This window comes from Pelophylax lessonae (assembly GCF_965119305.1).
Source record: "Pelophylax lessonae genome assembly, chromosome: 1".
Classification (NCBI taxonomy): domain Eukaryota; kingdom Metazoa; phylum Chordata; class Amphibia; order Anura; family Ranidae; genus Pelophylax; species Pelophylax lessonae.
In genome coordinates, this window is record NC_138768.1 from 115,924,053 (window position 1) to 115,942,102 (window position 18,050).

General features: G+C 48.7%; 1 protein-coding gene across 1 annotated transcript in view; it reads right to left on the reverse strand.

Annotated features, from left to right (window-relative positions):
* Positions 1 to 5,962: 5,962 nt before the first annotated feature.
* The window catches only part of SREK1 (splicing regulatory glutamic acid and lysine rich protein 1), a gene marked incomplete at its 3' end in the record, with an annotated part of 224,498 nt that continues 212,410 nt past the window's right edge, over positions 5,963 to 18,050 (reverse strand). The window contains exon 11 of the mRNA XM_082263646.1: positions 5,963 to 6,059. Within this exon, the coding sequence (XP_082119772.1) occupies positions 5,963 to 6,059 (97 nt within the window). The remainder of the gene's footprint in view (positions 6,060 to 18,050) is intronic.

Consider the following 18,050-nt stretch of genomic DNA (forward strand, 5'->3'; position numbering starts at 1 on the left):
CGCCAGAGGGTCCCGAGACAGTGCCACAAAACAAGTGACCATTACCCCTGGTCCAATGCCTGCCAATTTTACACCCCCCTCGGAAAGTGTAAAGCAGAGATGGCTGGAACAAAACGTTCTGCCCACCTTAGAATGCCGGCTACTTCCCGAGCCGCCAGGACACTTCTTGTGCCCCCTTGGTGATTAACATAGGCCACAGCCGTGTCATTGTCCAAATTAATTTGCACAGGACACCCCTGAAGATGATCCGTCCAATGATCCAGACAAAGTCTGATAGCTCGGATCTCCAGTACATTGATCGGCAGCCTGGACTCTTCCAGTGTCCAGAACCCCTGAGCAGAATCTCTTCCGAGAGTGCCTCCCCACCGAGACAGGTTGGCATCCGTGGTGACCACCGTCCAGTACAGGGGGAGGGTTCTTGTCCCATTAGACCAGAATCTCTCTGTGCAGAGATCTCGTGTGGAACTGTGCAAAGGGAAACGCCTCAAAGGCAGACACCATCAGGCCCAGCACACGCATGCAAGTCCTAAGGGATGACCGTCTGCTGGACAACAGAAGTTGAATTGCTTCCTGCAGTTTCTGGAGTTTTTCCAGAGGAAGGAACACTCTGGCTAAAGCCGAGTCCAGAGTCAGAGCCAGATAGTCCAGATTTGTGGACGGAACCAGAGCAGACTTCTGAAGGTTCAGAATCCAATCTAACTTCTTCAGAGTTCGCAGAGTAATCTCCAAGTTGTCCACCAGAGTATTCGGAGACTCCGCTCACAGCAGAAGATAGTCCAGATACCCCAGTACAGTGATTCCCCACTGACGCAACAATGCCAGCACCGGGCCCAACACTTTTGTGAAGACCTGAGGAGCGGAGGCGGGAACAAAGGGTAACGCCACAAACTGATAATGCTCCTCTCCCATGGCAAAGCGGAGGAAGCGCTGGTGACCAACACATATTGAAATGTGAAGGTAAACGACCTTGATATTGATAATAGCAAGAAGAACCCCCTGATTCAGGGATGCCACTACCATGCGAATGGACTCCATTTGAAACTTCTGCACCCACATAAAGCAGTTTAGCGCCTTGAGGTCCAGAATTGGACGCACCTTGCCCTCCTTCCTGGGGACTGCAAACAGGTTTGAATAAAACCCCTGAAAATGTTCCAAAGTCGGAACCGGGACAATCACCCCTTGATTCAGCAAGTCTTGCACTGCCCCAAAGTAAGCGGTCTGGGGACAGGAGCAAGTTGGAGGGAAAAAACCTTTCCGGAGGGTAAGAACGAAACTCGATCTTGTAGTCAGACTTCGTGGACCCACTTTTCTTGTACCAGGGAGGTCCACAGGTCCAAAATCCAGCGAAGAGTCCCTCCAAACCCACATATGGGTGAAGGTGCCCTTTCATGCTGAGGGAGCCTTGTCTGCAGGTCTGGAGAAGCCCACTCTCGGCTTGATCCCTTGTCATGAGATCCTAAGGGACGAAAAAACTTCTTAAGAGCAAAGAAGGATGGACCACATCTACGACGGGGATCCTTGGCCTTACTAGCCTGCGGAAAAAAGGTACTCTCCCCCCTGTGAGACCCTAAATGATGTCATCCAGGTAAGCTCCAAACAGGTGATCCCCTAGGAAGGGGAGATAAGATGAGGCCTTCTTAGAGTCTGGTCCGCAGACCATGATTTAAGCCAGATAACACGCCTAAGGACCACTGCTGAGACAGACAGCCATGGGATCAGAAGAGCCGCATGCAAAGAGGCATCACAGACAAACTGCAGCCCCTGGACCAACTGGTCCGCCAGCTCAGCAAAGGCAGGGGGAAGCTGATCCCCCTCCAGGTCCTGGCCTAAAAGCTTGGCCTACCCGGTTAAAGTTTGGGACACCAGGGCAATAGTAAAAACTGGCCTAAGTGTCGAACCAGCCACAGTGTACATAAGGCGGGCCACAGCCTCTGCTTTTCTGTCAGCCGGGTCCTTAAAGGCGGGGGACTCAACTGGAATCATGGTTGTTTTGTTTAACCTAGAAACCAGAGAGAGTCCACCACAGGTGGGACAGTACACTTTTTAAGCAGGGAGTCCTCATAAGGGTACCGCATAGCATAGCAAAACGTTTAGGGACCACCAGGGGGCGATTTGGACAACCCAACTGTTCAGCGACAATTTTGTCAAAATAAGTGGGAAAGGGGAACATCGTTGCCGCTCTGGAGGGCTTGTGTGTGCAAAAAAGAACCAACGTTTCCAATGCAGCATCAGCCATATCACTCCATTTTTGAAGTCTCACGCTCAGATACAATCAGTAAATCCACCAGCGCCTTTTCATGTGTGGCTACAGGAGCAGAGGAATCATCCTCGCTTTCTGAGAAATCAGGGTGTGTGGATACAGACCCAACAGGGTGACTCATGTCCACGGGGGCTGAATCAGATTCAGGATCTGCTGAGACATATGAGGCAGGTGAAGGCGGGGGCTGCTTTTTGCTACTCTGTTTCCCCAGGACCCAATCCACATTGGAAACCAAAGACTCCAGGACTGCCATCAGTTCAGTAAGGGATTGTTGGGACTCGGAGTGCCTGGCAGCCTCTAAGAGGGGATCAGGTGGGGGAAATATGCTCCAGGGACTCTATGAGTGAGAAAGGGGGACCCACAAAAAAAGTGTAAAAACACTGCTACGATCCTAAAGCAGAAAGAGAGAGGACCCCACCAGACTCACCACCCACCACTCAGGCACTGCAGCACACACATGCGGCGATCAGGAAGAGAAAGATCCAGGAATCAGCACCAGGAGATAAGAAGGGGCTCCCACCACCAAAATCACCACCCATATATGCTTCACAGTCATGGCCGCCACTATTAGAAATGAGAAACCACTAGAAAATGGCCACCGAGCCTACACAAACATGGACACTGAATCTACAGCACACAGGCTACAAGAAAATAGTGGCCCCACATGGCTCCTGGGGGGCGGGGGGTCCTGGCAGGGGCTCCCACTAGGTACAGCACCCTCGCCAAAAGCCGATCATCCGGTCGCCGGCAGCACCCTAGTCTGACCTGAAAAGGTGGTATGGCCACCCCATGGGGTGAGAAGAGGCAGAAGAGGGGTGAAGTATCCGCAGGGACGCTGCATAGGAAGGAAGAGAACACGGGGGTCCGACGGACCCAGGGAGGGGCCCACGTGCACCCCAAAACCCTCCAGGGAGAGAGGGGGGACAGCTACTTACCATACCAGGAATAGGGTGGGTATCACTCCAGACATAACCTCTGTCAGCCAGGAGCAATGCTGCAACTCATGCCGAGGCCAGGTCGTATGCGACCTTGCAAGAGGTTTACCTCGCAGGCCCACCCCCCATCCAGTGGGGCTATGTCGCGGCCAACCAAACGCGCGGAGCTGAGGATTGTGCGCGCTGGCCAGACTGGGGTAACCACTGGATTTTTAAAAATATCCAGCCCGTCGCCCAGTCCAGCAGCTGATTGTAGATTGTCACAGGAAAAATAGAAAAATCCAGTAAAAAGGAAAAAATTGCCAGGACTGAAGATCCCAGCAAGGAACTAGATTCCTTACTCTCTGGCAGAAAAAAATTGAGTGCTGAGAGTGGGAGTATACCCCCTGGGACTGCCCATAGGCGTAGTCAAGCTTTTTTTTCTGCCTAGTGTAGGGGGCAGTATAACCCCAATGGTTAAGAAGATCAAGAGCTGTGTCCGTCAATGAACGATAGAGAAATTGGTATTCATATTTTTAGTGCCGGTTCACACTATAGCGTGTGCGGCGATCGCATGTAATATCGGAGCGCACTGCTCCCTTATTACATGTGATCTCCTGTGCGGATGCAAATTCAGCCATACACTTTGTATGGCTAAATTCGCAATCCACCCGCACAAAAGACGCACAGGACCCTTTTTTTCAGCTGCATCAGGATCGGATCGCACAGTGGTTCACCCGGCACTTATGGACATAAATTGAGTAAAACGGTCACAAAAAAAAAAAAAAAAGCAAATGACATCCTCATATGGTTATCTGCACAGCACACAATGTCTCCAATGTCAACATGTAACATTACAGTTTTGTTTAGTACTAAAATCCCAGAAGGAACAATTGTTGGTCAGTTTCAGTTTTATGCTTTGTGAAAATAGTGAGCAGATATATAAAGGTTTTCTTATTTTATGTCTTTTTTTAACGTTGATTCCTTGCTTCACAATGATTGCACCATGGTGGTTAAAAAAAAAAAAAAAAAAAACTAAATAAAAATAGTCACTATGGGTGAAAATGACCAGCTGGGCTCACAGGGTGGCTGTCATCATTATCACAAATTTGGTTTAAAAAAAAAAAAAAAAAAACTTCACAAACATGTTGGAACATGAAGAAGAGTCTTGTGATCCAATTCATATGTTCATACGCTTACCACCACACTGTGGTAAACAGATAGTAAAGAAAAAGATGTATAGAGTTTTGTGGGTAAGTACATCATATAATGCCCACTTGGTGAGACCAATCGAAGAGTCCTTAGAGGAGCAGTGCCCACGGTTAAATTAGTCCACTTTGGCCTTCCCTTCCGCACCGTCCTCATTCAGTTTATAGTTCCCAACGTACTGGGGGATCCCTTCATTTTTGTCTTCTACATTCCCATTGTAGAACTGCTATGTGCTCCTTTTCCTAAAAATTACAAGAAAAAAATGATTATCTTCACTATTTAAAAAAAAAAAAAAAACCTTTTTATCAATCTGAAGGTGCCACTGCACTATAAAGATAGTAGTGTGCCTCCTGTTAATGTTATAACTGTCATACAGAATTACAGTATTTGAAAAAAATAAAAAATGTAAACAAAAATCCCAGCACTAGAAAGACTTGCCCAGCTGTTCCAGAAAGTACATCTGAAAGACCAAAACATACATGAAAATCTAATCCTCATTCTTTTAATAAGCATAAGGGTCAGTTCACACCTTTTTTCTGCAGTAAGACGTCAGTGCGATGGGGCGCCATTCGTTTTGAATTGCACTCTAACACAATCAGGTAACACAATCCCGAAAAATAGGTCAAGCCATATTGGGGTGCGCTGGCAACCTATTTAAAATGTCTTAAAGCAATATGTGTTTATATATGAGGAAACAAAGTGGCTTAGTCTATAGCACCTTTGTCCGGCAGCACTAGTGTCGTCACTTCGATCCCAACCACACCACTACCTGCATGGAGTTTGCATACTCTCCCTGTGCCTGCGTGGTTTCCTCCAGGTATTCCAGTTTCCTCTCACACTTCAAAGACATGCTGGTAGGCTCCTGTCTAAATTGGCCCCAGTATGTTTATGAATGTGTGTTTGGGACCTTAGATTGTAAGCTCTATGAGGACAGAACTGATGTCAATATATAATGTTGCTGGAGTTATATCAATAGCTTAAACAAAAAAAAAAAAAAATATATATATATATATCTGAAAGATAGATGGATAGAGAGAGATAGATAGAGAGATAGAGAGATAGATGTGCATTGCTGCACCAGAACATGAGAAGCTGTCCAAAAGCAGTGCAAAGAGGAGATCTCAGGGGAGAAATTCCCACTCTCTTATGTCTGCAGATGAAAATATTATCCCGTGTACATTACTTTATACTGAATAAAGGACAGATTTTCATCAACTATGAAATGCAGTGAGTCTCAAATTCCTCTATTGCTATAAAAAAGAATTTAAAAAAAGCAGGTTTTCTTTTTTTTTTAAATTTGTTTCAGATACACAAAAGGAAGTAAAAGGAAACGTCCCTAGAGAGGGACAGGTGTCTCCAGTGGAAGAGTTACGCGCTATTCCTATTTCAGAGGCAACTGTAAAATATTTGATTTCCCATTATTGCTGTTAATCTCCACAGCAGGGGGGATAGAAGACCGCAAATAATACGTAACCCTTTCCAAAAGCTTTGCAAAAACTAGCTCTGTGCTATGGCAAAAACATTTGCCAACAAAATGTTGGAAACACACGTTCAGTTAGTGACAAGTAGAATCTGAGTACTACCTTCTAGGAGTAGGAGACCTAGAAACCCTTTTTGCTGTTTTGGAATTTCGGGGTGATTTGGAAACACTTCGACTCCTCCTTTTGCGTCTTTCTCTGCAAAAAAATGAATAAAATTACATCATAAAATAACTAGAATTGTGAGGACAGACCTAGTAGATGTTTAAAATGATCTATAAATCCAATTTTGATCATCAGCTAAACAAGTCAGATTTGTGCCATACATGAGTCTTTATACAAAGCCACGACACCCTAAAAACATAAGTAGTAAATCTGCACAGTGGTATGCAAATGGACAGTGTCTGGCAGGACGTAAGTATCGTTACCAGAAGATGGCCATTATTGGCAGCCTCTAGCACATGACCCTCAGGTATCACTGACAGAGCAATTCCTACATTACTGGACTAGCATTTTATATCGACAATACTTTTATTGTAGAAGAGACTACGGGGTTGATTTACTAAAACTGGAGACTACACTGAAGGAAGGGTGCGTTCCCTATGCACCATAAGCCCTAGGTATTTAAATGTAACTTTTATTAATTCCTATAAAACATTATCTGGACTGTAAATACAGTATCTCACAAAAGCACACCCCTCACATTTTTGTAAATATTTTATATCTTTTTAGGTGACAACACTGAAGAAATGACACTTTGCTACACTGTAAAGTAGTGAGTGTTACATAGTAATTGAGGTTGAATAAAGACAGTCCATCCAGCTCAACCTGTTCCAGTTCAGTGTACAGCTTGTATAACAGTGTATATTTGCTGTCCCCTCAAAATAACTCAACACACAGCCATTAATGTCTAAACCGCTGGCAACAAAAGGGAGTACACCCCTAAGTGAAAATGTCCAAATTGGGCCCAATTAGCCAAAGAGTGTCATGTGACTCGATAGTGTTACAAGGTCTCAGGTGTGAATGGGGAGCAGGTGTGTAAAAAATAGAATTTTTGTAAGAACTTACCGTAAAATTCTTTTCTCTGAGTCCTCTGACAGTCGCCGCCCACTCAGACAGTCTTCACTACTAGAAAACATTCACAAAACCTTGTATAGACACACCTACAGGGGGCTGTCCCTCTGGTCCAATATCCCCCTGCTAGCAGCATTCCCAATTCAGTTTGGTAGCAAGCAGTATATAGGTCCATGAACCCCAAAAGAGGGGAGGGAGGCGGCGACTGTCAGAGGACTCAGTGAAAAGAATTTTACAGTAAGTTCTTACAAAAATTCTATTTTCTCTTACGTCCTCTGACAGTCGCCGCCCACTCATACAGTCTTCACTACTGGGATGTCCCAAAGCAGTGTAGATGTAAGGGGTGGGAGACGTAACCGTCTAAAAGGCAACGCAGCACCCAGTTCAGAGAAAATAACCTTATCTTGAACCAGAAAGGTAAAACACTGGGTAACAGGAAAGCTCAACAGGAGCGAACAAACCCAGGAAAGCAAAAGAACCAAGGGGGAAAAAACCCCAACAGGAGGGGACAGGCTAAAAAACGGCATGTCTCCCCTAAGGCACTGCCGCACTCAGAACTTTGCGGCCAAAGGAGGCATCTGTCGATGCCAAAACATCAAGTCTGTAAAATTTTGTAAAGGTGTGCACGGACGATCAGGTCGCCGCTTTACACACCTGGGACACTGACGCCTGATGGCGGAAGGCCCAAGACTCGTTCACCGCTCTGGTAGGGTGCGCCGTGACAGGGAAAGGTGGAACTTGTTCCCTAAGCGAATAAGCCTCTACAATCGTCTGTCTGATCCATTTAGAAATGGTTGCCGCAGACGCAGCCATACCCTTCCGAGGTCCCTCAGGAAGGACAAAAAGAGAATCCGACTTCCTGAAGGATTCAGTAGACGACAGGTAAACCCTGTTTGCCCGGACTACATCCAAGGAATGCAAGGCAAACTCCTTAGGATGCTTAGGTTTCGCACACAGCGAAGGCAAGACAATGTCCTCGTTGAGATTAAAATCGGACACCACCTTTGGAAGGAAAGATTGATGAGGTCATAAGACCACCTTATTCCTATGAACAACCAGATAGGGGGAGCGGCAAGACAGGGCCGCCAACTCCGACACTCTGTGAGCAGATGTGATCGCCACCAGAAAGGCGACTTTCCGTGACAGCGCAGGCAGAGGAATCTCCCGGATGTTCTCAAGGGGAGGACGTTGCAAAACGGACAGAACCAAATTCAAGTCCCAAGTAAGCAAAGGGTGCCCTCCTAGGGGGAGCCAGATGACGCACCCCTTGAATAAAGGTGCGGATCAAGGAATTTGACGCCAAAGGGCGCTGGAAGAGAATGGTCAGCGCAGATAACTGACCCTTAATAGTGGTCAGTGCTGGTCCACACCAGATTGCAGGCAGGCTAACACCCTCGCCACCGAAAAGGAGTGAGGATGGAAACCCTGCAATTCACACCAGGTGAAATAAGCCTTCCAGGTACGATAATAAATCTTACCGGACGAGGCCTTCCTATCCTGAGTAAGGCAGGAATTAGGGCTGAACGATATCGATATGATATCGACTATCGTTCTGTGGCCGTAGGCGATATTCATATCGCCGAGGTCACGATATTTGCATAGGCAGGGGGAAGGGACTCGGAGGAGTACAGGAGGACTCACAGACTTCCGTGTTAGGCAGGGAGAAGTCGGGACACTTCAGCGGTGAGCATACACTGACTCACTCGTGCACTGCAGCCCGCCCCACACATTCAGTGAGTCTCACTCTCCGCCCTAGTTTTCTCAATGGCACATTCAGGGAGCCAATCCCGCCGTGATTAGCTGCACAGCTAACCAATCACGCGTGCCTGCACACCTGATTGGTTCCGCTGTGCCGCTACTCACGGCGTGATTGGCTCCCTGAATGTGCCATTGAGAAAACTAGGGCGGAGAGTGAGACTCACTGAATGTGTGGGGTGGGCTGCAGTGCACGAGTGAGTAATGTATGCGGCTGTGCTCCTTTCCCGGCTCCTAGTCCACCGCTCCAGCCTCCTACCACCACCACTATGAGAGACTGTCTGTCACTGAATATTCTGATCGATTCCACAGTCCACACTGACTGACTGTCACTGAGTAATTGATGTTACCATATTAACCCTGACCTGCCCAGTGCCCTGTATCTGCAATTAAAATTTACAAGGCTGCCTGCATGCTTCCTGATTTCCATTCCCAGCATCCTTCCCAATCCCTACAGTGTCAGTAACATTAACCCTATGGTACAAGGCTGCAGTGTGCACTGAATCCCATTCCCTACAGTAACATACATTAACCCTGTATGGTCAGAAAGGCTGGATTGACGGGTCCCTCAATATCGCAATATATATCGTTGAAAAAAAAATATCGCAATATATTTTTTTTCCAATATCGTGCAGGCCTAGCAGGAATGACCGCCAACGAGAGACCCCGATCTCTCAATACCTGGCTTTCAACAGCCACGCCGTTAAAGCCAGCAACTGTAAAGCAGGATGGAAGATTGGCCCCTGAGACAGCAGATCGTCTCGTAATGGGAGCCGGCCAGGGGGGCTCGATGACCAATTGTACGATGTCCTCGTACCAAGACCTGCGCAGCCAGTCTGGGGCCACTAGAATCACCAACTCGGTTCTGAGGGCAACCTGCGAAGGAACCTGGACAGCAATTGCATCGGGGGAAGGCATAAATCAGGCGATACCGATTCCAAGGCACTACCAACGCGTCTGAGGCGTCTGCCAGAGGGTCACGCGTTCATGTCACGAACCTTCCCACCTTGTTGTTGAGCCGTGATGCGAACAGATCCACATCCTGGGATCCCCACCGCGCACACAGCATCTGAAACACCTCCGGGTGCAGGGACCATTCCCCCTGGTCCAGGGTCTGACGGCTCAGATAGTGGGCCTGCCAGTTCTCCACACCTGGAATGTGAACTGCCGAAATCGCAGGGACCTGCGTCTCAGTCCAAGACAGAATCTCGGCCACTTCCTTGGCCGCCCCGGCACTCCTGGTGCCCCCTTGGTGATTTATGTAAGCCACCGCAGTTGCGTTGTCCGTCTGCACACGCACAGGGCGGCCCCGAAGATGATCTGACCAACGGAGCAAACATAGTCTGATCGCTCGCAGTTACAAGATATTGATCGACAGGGAGGATTCCACCTCCGACCAAGTGCCCTGGGCAGACAAATTGCCCAGAACGCCACCCCAGCCCGACAGGCTGGCGCCCGTGGTGACCATGACAACGGCCGGAAGGATTTCCCTTCCGTCAGAGCCGGAGACTGGAGCCACTACAGAAGATCCGCTCTGACTTGGTGGCTCAAAGAGATCCTCCTTTCCAAGGAATGAGGACGTCTGTCCCACCTGGCCAGAATCTCCGCTTGCAGAGATCGTGTGTGGAACTGTGCAAATGGTATTGCCTCGAAGGCTGACACCAATCCCAGGGACCGCATGCAGGTCCTGAGCGATGATGACTAGTTGTCCCTGAGGGACCTGACCTCGTTCTGCAGAGTCCGGAGTTTGTCCTCCGGCAGGAAGACTTTTGCTTGGGCGGAGTCCAGAATCATCCCCAAGTAAGGGAGGCGAACAGAATGAGACAATAAATCAATTAAATGGGGAAACCAGCGCCTAGGAAGCTTAAGCCACTAAACCATAGCAAAAGCTATGTGGCAAGTAAGGAAAATAAATTAGGCGCAATATCTGTGAAAAAATTGTATGACGAGAAAAAAAAAATTGTATGACGAGAAAAAAAAAATGGTGGTGGTGAATAAATATGGAATGGTAGTGAAATTAATATAAAACAAAAAATGCTAAAGCAAATGTATGCTAATTATAAGTGCTAGTGCAAACATATATGCTAATAAGCACCTGAAACCAATTGCTTGGTATGTATGGGTGCAAACTTAAGGTGCTGGTGCTTCAGTGCAATGGTGTATACTTATAAACAATAATATTCATAAACCCAAAAAATTACCAATCAGCAAAAAATAATTATATCACAAAAATATATTTTGTGTGCAAAAAGTGCAAGTGCAAAAAAGAAAAAATGCAAACAATGCGAGCATTAGTAAAATACTAAAAAAAAAATATTTCTCAAACTTAATAATCTCATATCAAACAATTAAAAATAAAGTCCATTGAATAAAGTTCATAATTATAATCCTCCCGTGCAGAAAAGTGCCAATAGTGCTGAAAAATAAATAAATTCCAATGTGCTTGTGATGTGTCAGTGAGGATCCTTCCACCACAGTAATTAGTGCCTGGGTAAACTCACCAGATATATTGCTGGTAAAATTACAAACCAGCAATCAAGCTTTGTTCACACTTTAATTAATCCTTGACCTCCTCTCTCCTTGGTCACCGCAGCTCAGGTTTAAATTAGTGGAATCACAGAGGGATAAAGAGGGATGCCACACATAGCGTTATACTGCATAATAAGACTATTTTATTTGTAAAAGATAAATTCCATAACACTCACAAGGATGGTGTCTACCAGACACTAGGGATCTGTGCTGAGTAACATTAATCCTCTGCTCAAGCCGTCCGTGAGCAGGGATATATGAAAGCAGTTCCTTTTCAATGCTTGAACAGTGCAGTCTCAGTGTCCTGTAAGCCACGCCCTACCGGTTTCCTCACCTGACTTCTTCTCTGGGTGGTCTGACACGTCGGACGAGAAGGAGACAATGTCGACTTCAGAAAATTGATGGTCCACCCGAACTCCTGAAGCATCTGAACCGTGGTTGACAGATCGCGCAACAGAGTGGCACTGGAACTCAACCTTAATAGGAGATCGTCCAGATACCCAATGATTGCAATCCCCTGCACCCGCAACAGGGCCAGGACAGGAGCCGTGCATTTACCGCCAGTGACCCCCTTCACCAATTCGTCCAGGGAGTCCCCAAAAAGGCGATTCCCTGCATAAGGGATGTCAGACACCATCTTCTTGGAAGACTGGTCGGCCGACCAGCTTTTCAACCACACGATGCGACGGACCGTCACTGCGACTGCAGATAAGCGTGAGACTAAAGGGGCCTCATCCAAGGCCGCGTCACACAGGTATAAAACAGCCTGAATAATTTGGTCCACCATCTCCAGAGTAGCAGGAGGGGCGGAATCAGCCACAAGGGTGCGTCTTAGCACCTTAGTCCACTCCACCACAGCCTGAGAGACCATTACTGAGGCGAACACGAGTTTCATCAAGGAACCTGCTACCAGATAGGAGTGGCGGGTAAGAGACTCCACCCGCCTATCCGCCGGGTCTCTAAACACTGGAGAATCCTCCACGGGCATCAAAGTGGCTTTATTCAATCTGGACACAGTGTGGTCCACCTTAGGGGCCACAGTCCAGCACGAATCCACCAGAGACGCAAAGGATAATGGTACTGAAACCGCTTAGGCACCACAAAATTGCGCTTTAAATTGCGGCATTGTTCGTTTAACTGTTTCGTTAAACTCAGCAGGACAGGAAAACACCTGAACCGACTTCTGGGCTTTGCGGGTCCCAAAGGAAGACCGCTTACCCGGCAGGTGGGGCTCATCTTTTAAATGTAGCGTGTCTTTAACAGATCTAATGAGCGCAGACATTGCAGCGCGTTCTCTTGCGGACCCGGAGAGGGAATCCTCCACCTCCTCCCCATCTGAGACCCTTCAGGGGGTACACTGTCCGTGGCAACCATATCTGGCCCTGAATCAGAAGACTGAGAAAGCCTGGGCCTTTTCTAGAAGCCCGCTCAGACATCAACAGATCCACTTTGGACGCCAAAGTTGTAAGTGCAGCAGTAAGTGAGACTATTGCAGAGGATTCAGGAGTACCTGAACCCTCCACCAGAGCTAGGGGGAATTTGCTATCCTGGGACTCCATCAGAGCACTTAGAGATTAAATGGCATTGGCCCTTTAAATAGGCGATAACTGCGGTTCCCACCGCAATGCACCGAAATTAATAACTAGCCTGTGCTACAAAGCACTGAAAAGAAATAACTGCCAGCAGAGATATAAACCAGAAAAAACAGCAGAAAATACCCCAGAAGTGTGCTACGCTGCCAGCTCGATCTGTGTGCCAGGAGAAGGAAATGATGTCACGCCACTAGAGGCAGAACATAGTTCTGAGCCACAAGAAAATGGTTGCTAATGTAAGTCTATGGGGGAGGCTCAGAGAAAATGGCCGCTGAGCACATTGAGGAAACACATTGCCCACATTAAAGATGGCTCCCGAAGGGCGCCAAAGGATTACAGTAAATGGCTGCTGCCCTCACAATGAGGCCAAACAGCCTGCCCAAACCTGAAATGGCGGCCCCGCGTTTTTACACCGACTGCGGCCCCCACAAACATGTCTGTACCCCCACAACGTTGCACAAGCACCACAGGGACTCAGGGACCCCCGAAAACCCCCCACACCGCGGCAGAACCACTATAGCGGCCCCGCAGGGACTGGGAAGGGACACACAGGGACCGTACTGACAGACATGAGGGGGATATCACAGACTCCACATAGACTGCCATCCCCATAACAGAGGCCCCACATACACCCCCCGACAGATAATGCCATAGACAGAGGGGTAGTATGGTACTCACCGCCCAGCGAAACGTGGGTACCGCTCTGTGACAGGAAGCCTCCCACTTCGGGTGGGGGTGCCGTCAGCCGAGCAGGACGCTAGCAACACGCGGCGTACCGCAGTTGAGACATCTCAGTGAAGTAGCCACTTCGCAGGCTTGTCCCTGAGGACAGGGACAGGTCGTTTGCGAGGCCTGGGCGTACGCATAGCCTGCTAACGCTCGATGGCAGGCTGGGATTCCGTAAGGCTGTAGGATAACACGTGCAATTTCCAGCTCCGCAAACGCTGTAGTCTTCCGAAGTCTGACTAACTAAGCGCAGGAACAAATAAAAAGCCATCAGTGTAAATAAAAATCACTTTTTCAGAAATAAAAACATAAGAAGAAAGGCTGAGACTGCATGCCCAGCCAAGGGAAGCCTGCTTACTCTGCCTATTCTTCTTGACCACTGGGATATCCCAAAACAGTGTCAAACATGAGGGGTGGGAAAAAAAAACAGCAGAAAAAAATTCCCAAAGGCTAAACCTAGCCAACCAGGTAACATGGAGCTCAACCAGGAACAACTGGAGTGCACCTGAAAACAATACACCCTCAAAGAGGACCAAATCCTCTCAAACAGCAGCCTGCAAAACTTTGCGGCCATAAGCAGCATCCGCAGATGCCAACATATCTACTTTGTAAAATTTTGTAAAAGTGTCCACAGATGACCAGGTGGCCGCCTTGCAAACCTGTATTACTGACACCTGATGACGGAAGGCCCAGGAGGCACTAAGCGTCTGCGTAGAATGCGCCTTATCAGGGAAAGGAGGAACCTGACCCTTGATTGAATAGGCCTGCACTACCGTCTGTCTGATCCATCTGGAAATGGTTGCAGCAGACGCGACCAACCCCTTGCGAGGTCCATCCGTAAGGACAAAAAAGGGAGACTGATTTCCTAAATGACTCGGTTAACCCCTGGTACATCCTGATCACCCAAACCACATCCAAAGAATGCAAGGCAATCTCCTTAGGTTGCTTAGGACACAGGGAAGGCAACACAATTTTGTCATTCAGAGGGAAACCGGAGACGACTTGGAAGGAATGACTGAAAAGGGCGAAGCACCACTTTATCTCTGTGAACCACCAAAATAAAGTGAATGACAAGACAAAGCTGCCAGCTCGAACAGCCTGCGTGCGGAAGTAATCGCCACCAAGAAGGCCACCTTCTGGGACAATGTAAGCAGGTGAATCTCTCAAATATTTTTAAAAGAACCGACAGCACCAAATTGAGGTCCCACGGAGGCAACGGAGACCGCACAGGCGGAGCCGAGTGGAGAACCCCCTGAACAAAGGTGCGAACCAAGGAATGCGTAGCCAAAGGACAATGAAAGAAAATTGCCATGGCTGAAACCTGGCCCTTGATGGTACCCAAGGCCAGGGGCTGTGCCACCGAACAGAAACCCACAGAGACTCATACTACGCAATGTACGACTTCCAGATTCGATGGTAAATCTTCCAAGAGGTAGATTTCCCAGCTTTTAACAACGTGGGAATCACCGAGTCAGACAGACCCCTATCCTTCAGCACCTGGCTTTCAACAGCCAAGCCGCTAAAGCCAGCTACTGTAAAGCAGGGAGGAAGATCTGCCCTTGGGCCAACAGGTCTTCCCTGAGAGGAAGTCATCAAGGGACAACGGCAATCAGCCGTACAAGGTCGGCATAGCAAGACCGGTGAGGCCAGTCGTGGGCCACAAGAATGACTGAAATTCCTTCTGCCTTGATCCTTCGCAGATGTCTCTGCAGAAGTTTGAGAGGGGGAAAGGTATCTGTATCATGGGCAAGAGGATCCCAACACCTTGCCACAAATCTCTGCACCTTCCTGTTGAGACGCGAGGCCAACAGATCCACCTCGGGAGTTCCCCACCGGAGACAGTTGATGAAACACCTCCAGATGAAGTGACTATTCTCCTTGGTTTAAGGCCTGTCGATGGAGTTAATCTGCCTGCCAATTTTCCACCCCTGGAATATGCACAGCCGAGAGCGCTGGAACGAAACGTTCCGCCCACTTTAGAATGCTGGCTACTTCCCGAGCAGTTAGGACGCTTTTGGTTCCCCCTCGATGATTGACATATGCCACGGCCGTGGCATTGACTGATTGAATCCATACCAGACACCCCTGAAGACAAACTGTCCAATGGGCCAGACAAAGTTTGATCGCCCAAAGTTCCAGTAAGTTGATTGGTAGCCTGGACTCCTCCCTGTCTAAGAGTGGGAGAGCGAAGCCACCAAATCAGGGACACTCTCGTACCCGGGCTCAATAGGATCAGATTGCCCAAAGACTGTGGATTCTTGTCCCACTTGGCAAGAATCTCCCTTTGCAGAGATCTTGTATGGAACTGTGCAAATGGAACCACCTCGAAGGTAGACACCATCAGGCCTAGCACCCGCATGCAAGTCTGGAGAAATGACCGACTGCTGGACAACAGAAGTCGAATGGCATCTTGCAGCTTCTGGAACTTGTCCAGTGGGAAAAACACCCTGGCTGAGGCCGAGTCCAGAGTCAGACCCAGATAGTCCAACTTGGTGGACGGAACCAGAGCAGACTTCTGAAAATTTAGAATCCACCCGAACTCCTGCAGAGTCCGCACAGTGAGGTCCAGGTTGTCCTGTAGAGCAGTTGGAGATTATGCTCATAGAAGAAGATTGTCCAGGTACCCCAGCACCACAATCCCCCGCTGTCACAACAATGCTAACACTGGGGGCCAGCACTTTTGTGAACACCCGAGGAGATAAGGCGAGACCACAAGGTAACGCAACAAATTGATAATGTTCCTCACCCACGGCAAAGCGAAGAAAAAGCGGATGCCCGACATATATGGGGATATGAAGGTAAGCGTCCTTGATATCGATAGAGGCCAGAAGATCTCCTTGATGAAGGGATGCCATTACTGTGCGAATGGATTCCATCTGGAATTTTTGTACCTGCATAAGCGGTTCAAGGCCTTGAGGTCCAGGATTGGACGAACTTTGCCTTCCTTCCTGGGAACAGTAAATAGGTTTGAATAAAACCCCTAAAAACATTCCAATTCTGGAACCAGTACAATGACCCCCTGTAAAAGCAGATCTTGCACCGCCCCGAGGAGACCTCGCAGGCGATCTGGGGACAAATGCAGGTTGGAAGGGAAGAACCTTGCCGGAGGCCAGGACCGAAACTCGATCCTGTAACCAGACCGAATCAGCTCGTGGACCCACCTGTCTTGAACCAAGGAGGTCCCCAGGTCCGGAAGGAAGCGAAGACGCCCCCACCCCAGATACAGGTGAGGGCGCCCCTTCAGGCAGAAGAGGGCTTGTCCATGGGTCTTAGAGGGACCCGCCCTCGGCCTACCAGACCACGGCCTCTTAGAACCTCCTGAGAGGGTTCGAATTAGTTTCGATGATCCCTTGTCCTGAGATCCTGAGGAAAGAAAGGACCGCTTGTGAGCCGAGAAGGAAGGGCCATGTTTGCGACGAGACTCCTTGCTCCTGGTAGTCTGCAGAAGAGTACTCTCCCCTCCCTGTAAGACCCTTAATGATCTTATCCATGGAAGCTCCGAAAAGGCGAACTACCTTCTTGGGATCTGCGAAAACCGAAATGTACCAGCGTCTCCGACGCAGCTGCGTCCTCCAGTTTTAAAGCTTCCCGCACTATACAATCAGTGCATCCACTAGCACATTTTCATGCACAGCCGTAGTGGAAGAAGAATCATCCTATCAGAGAACTCGGGGGGTGCGTGGGCGCAGACCCAGTAGGGTGACTTGCGTCCGCAGCGACCAGACGAACTTTAGAATCTGAGGAGACAGAGGATGCAGATGAAGGTGGGGGGCGCTTTTTGCCCGTCCTGTGTTTCAGGACCATATCTACCCTGGACAATAGTGACTCTAGGACCGATGTCAGAGCAGACAAAGCAGACAGACCCAGAGGGCACCACAGCCTCTGAGAATAGGTCAGGTGGTGAGACATGCTCCAGAGACTCCTTGGATTAACCCGGGGACCAGTAGAAAAAAAAAAAAAGGAAAAATTACAGCTAAAAATCCCCCCACCACTGCACAAGCGGCACCACAAGTCCCAGCGCACCAAATTTGCTGTTAAAGCAGAAAGAATGAGGCGTTTTGCACCCCCAGGGACACACCACCACCGACTAAGGATAGAGCAGAACGCCACCAGGCTGCACGCTGCGCAGCGATCAGAGGAGGAGGAAATCCAGGAAGTAAACACTGGAGTCCCACCGCTGAGTCAACGCTCCATAGGCTTCAAAAACATGGCCGCCACTTTATATCTGGGAAACTACAAGGAAATGGCCGCCGGACTACAAAATATGGCCGCCAATACCTGCAGCAGCCATTCATGACAAAATGGCAGCTACACGCGGCGCCCACGTGGCTCCCGGGACCCCCAGAAACTAAAGGGCAGTAAGAATGGCACCCACCAGGACCACCCCCCCCCCCAACAAAAACATGTTTTTAGAAGCCCCCCGATCACCTGCTAAACACCCCCGCACAGACATAACAGGTATGTTGGAGTGTAGGAGTGGGTAAATGGGTGTGGTCCACAGGGAGACCACGAT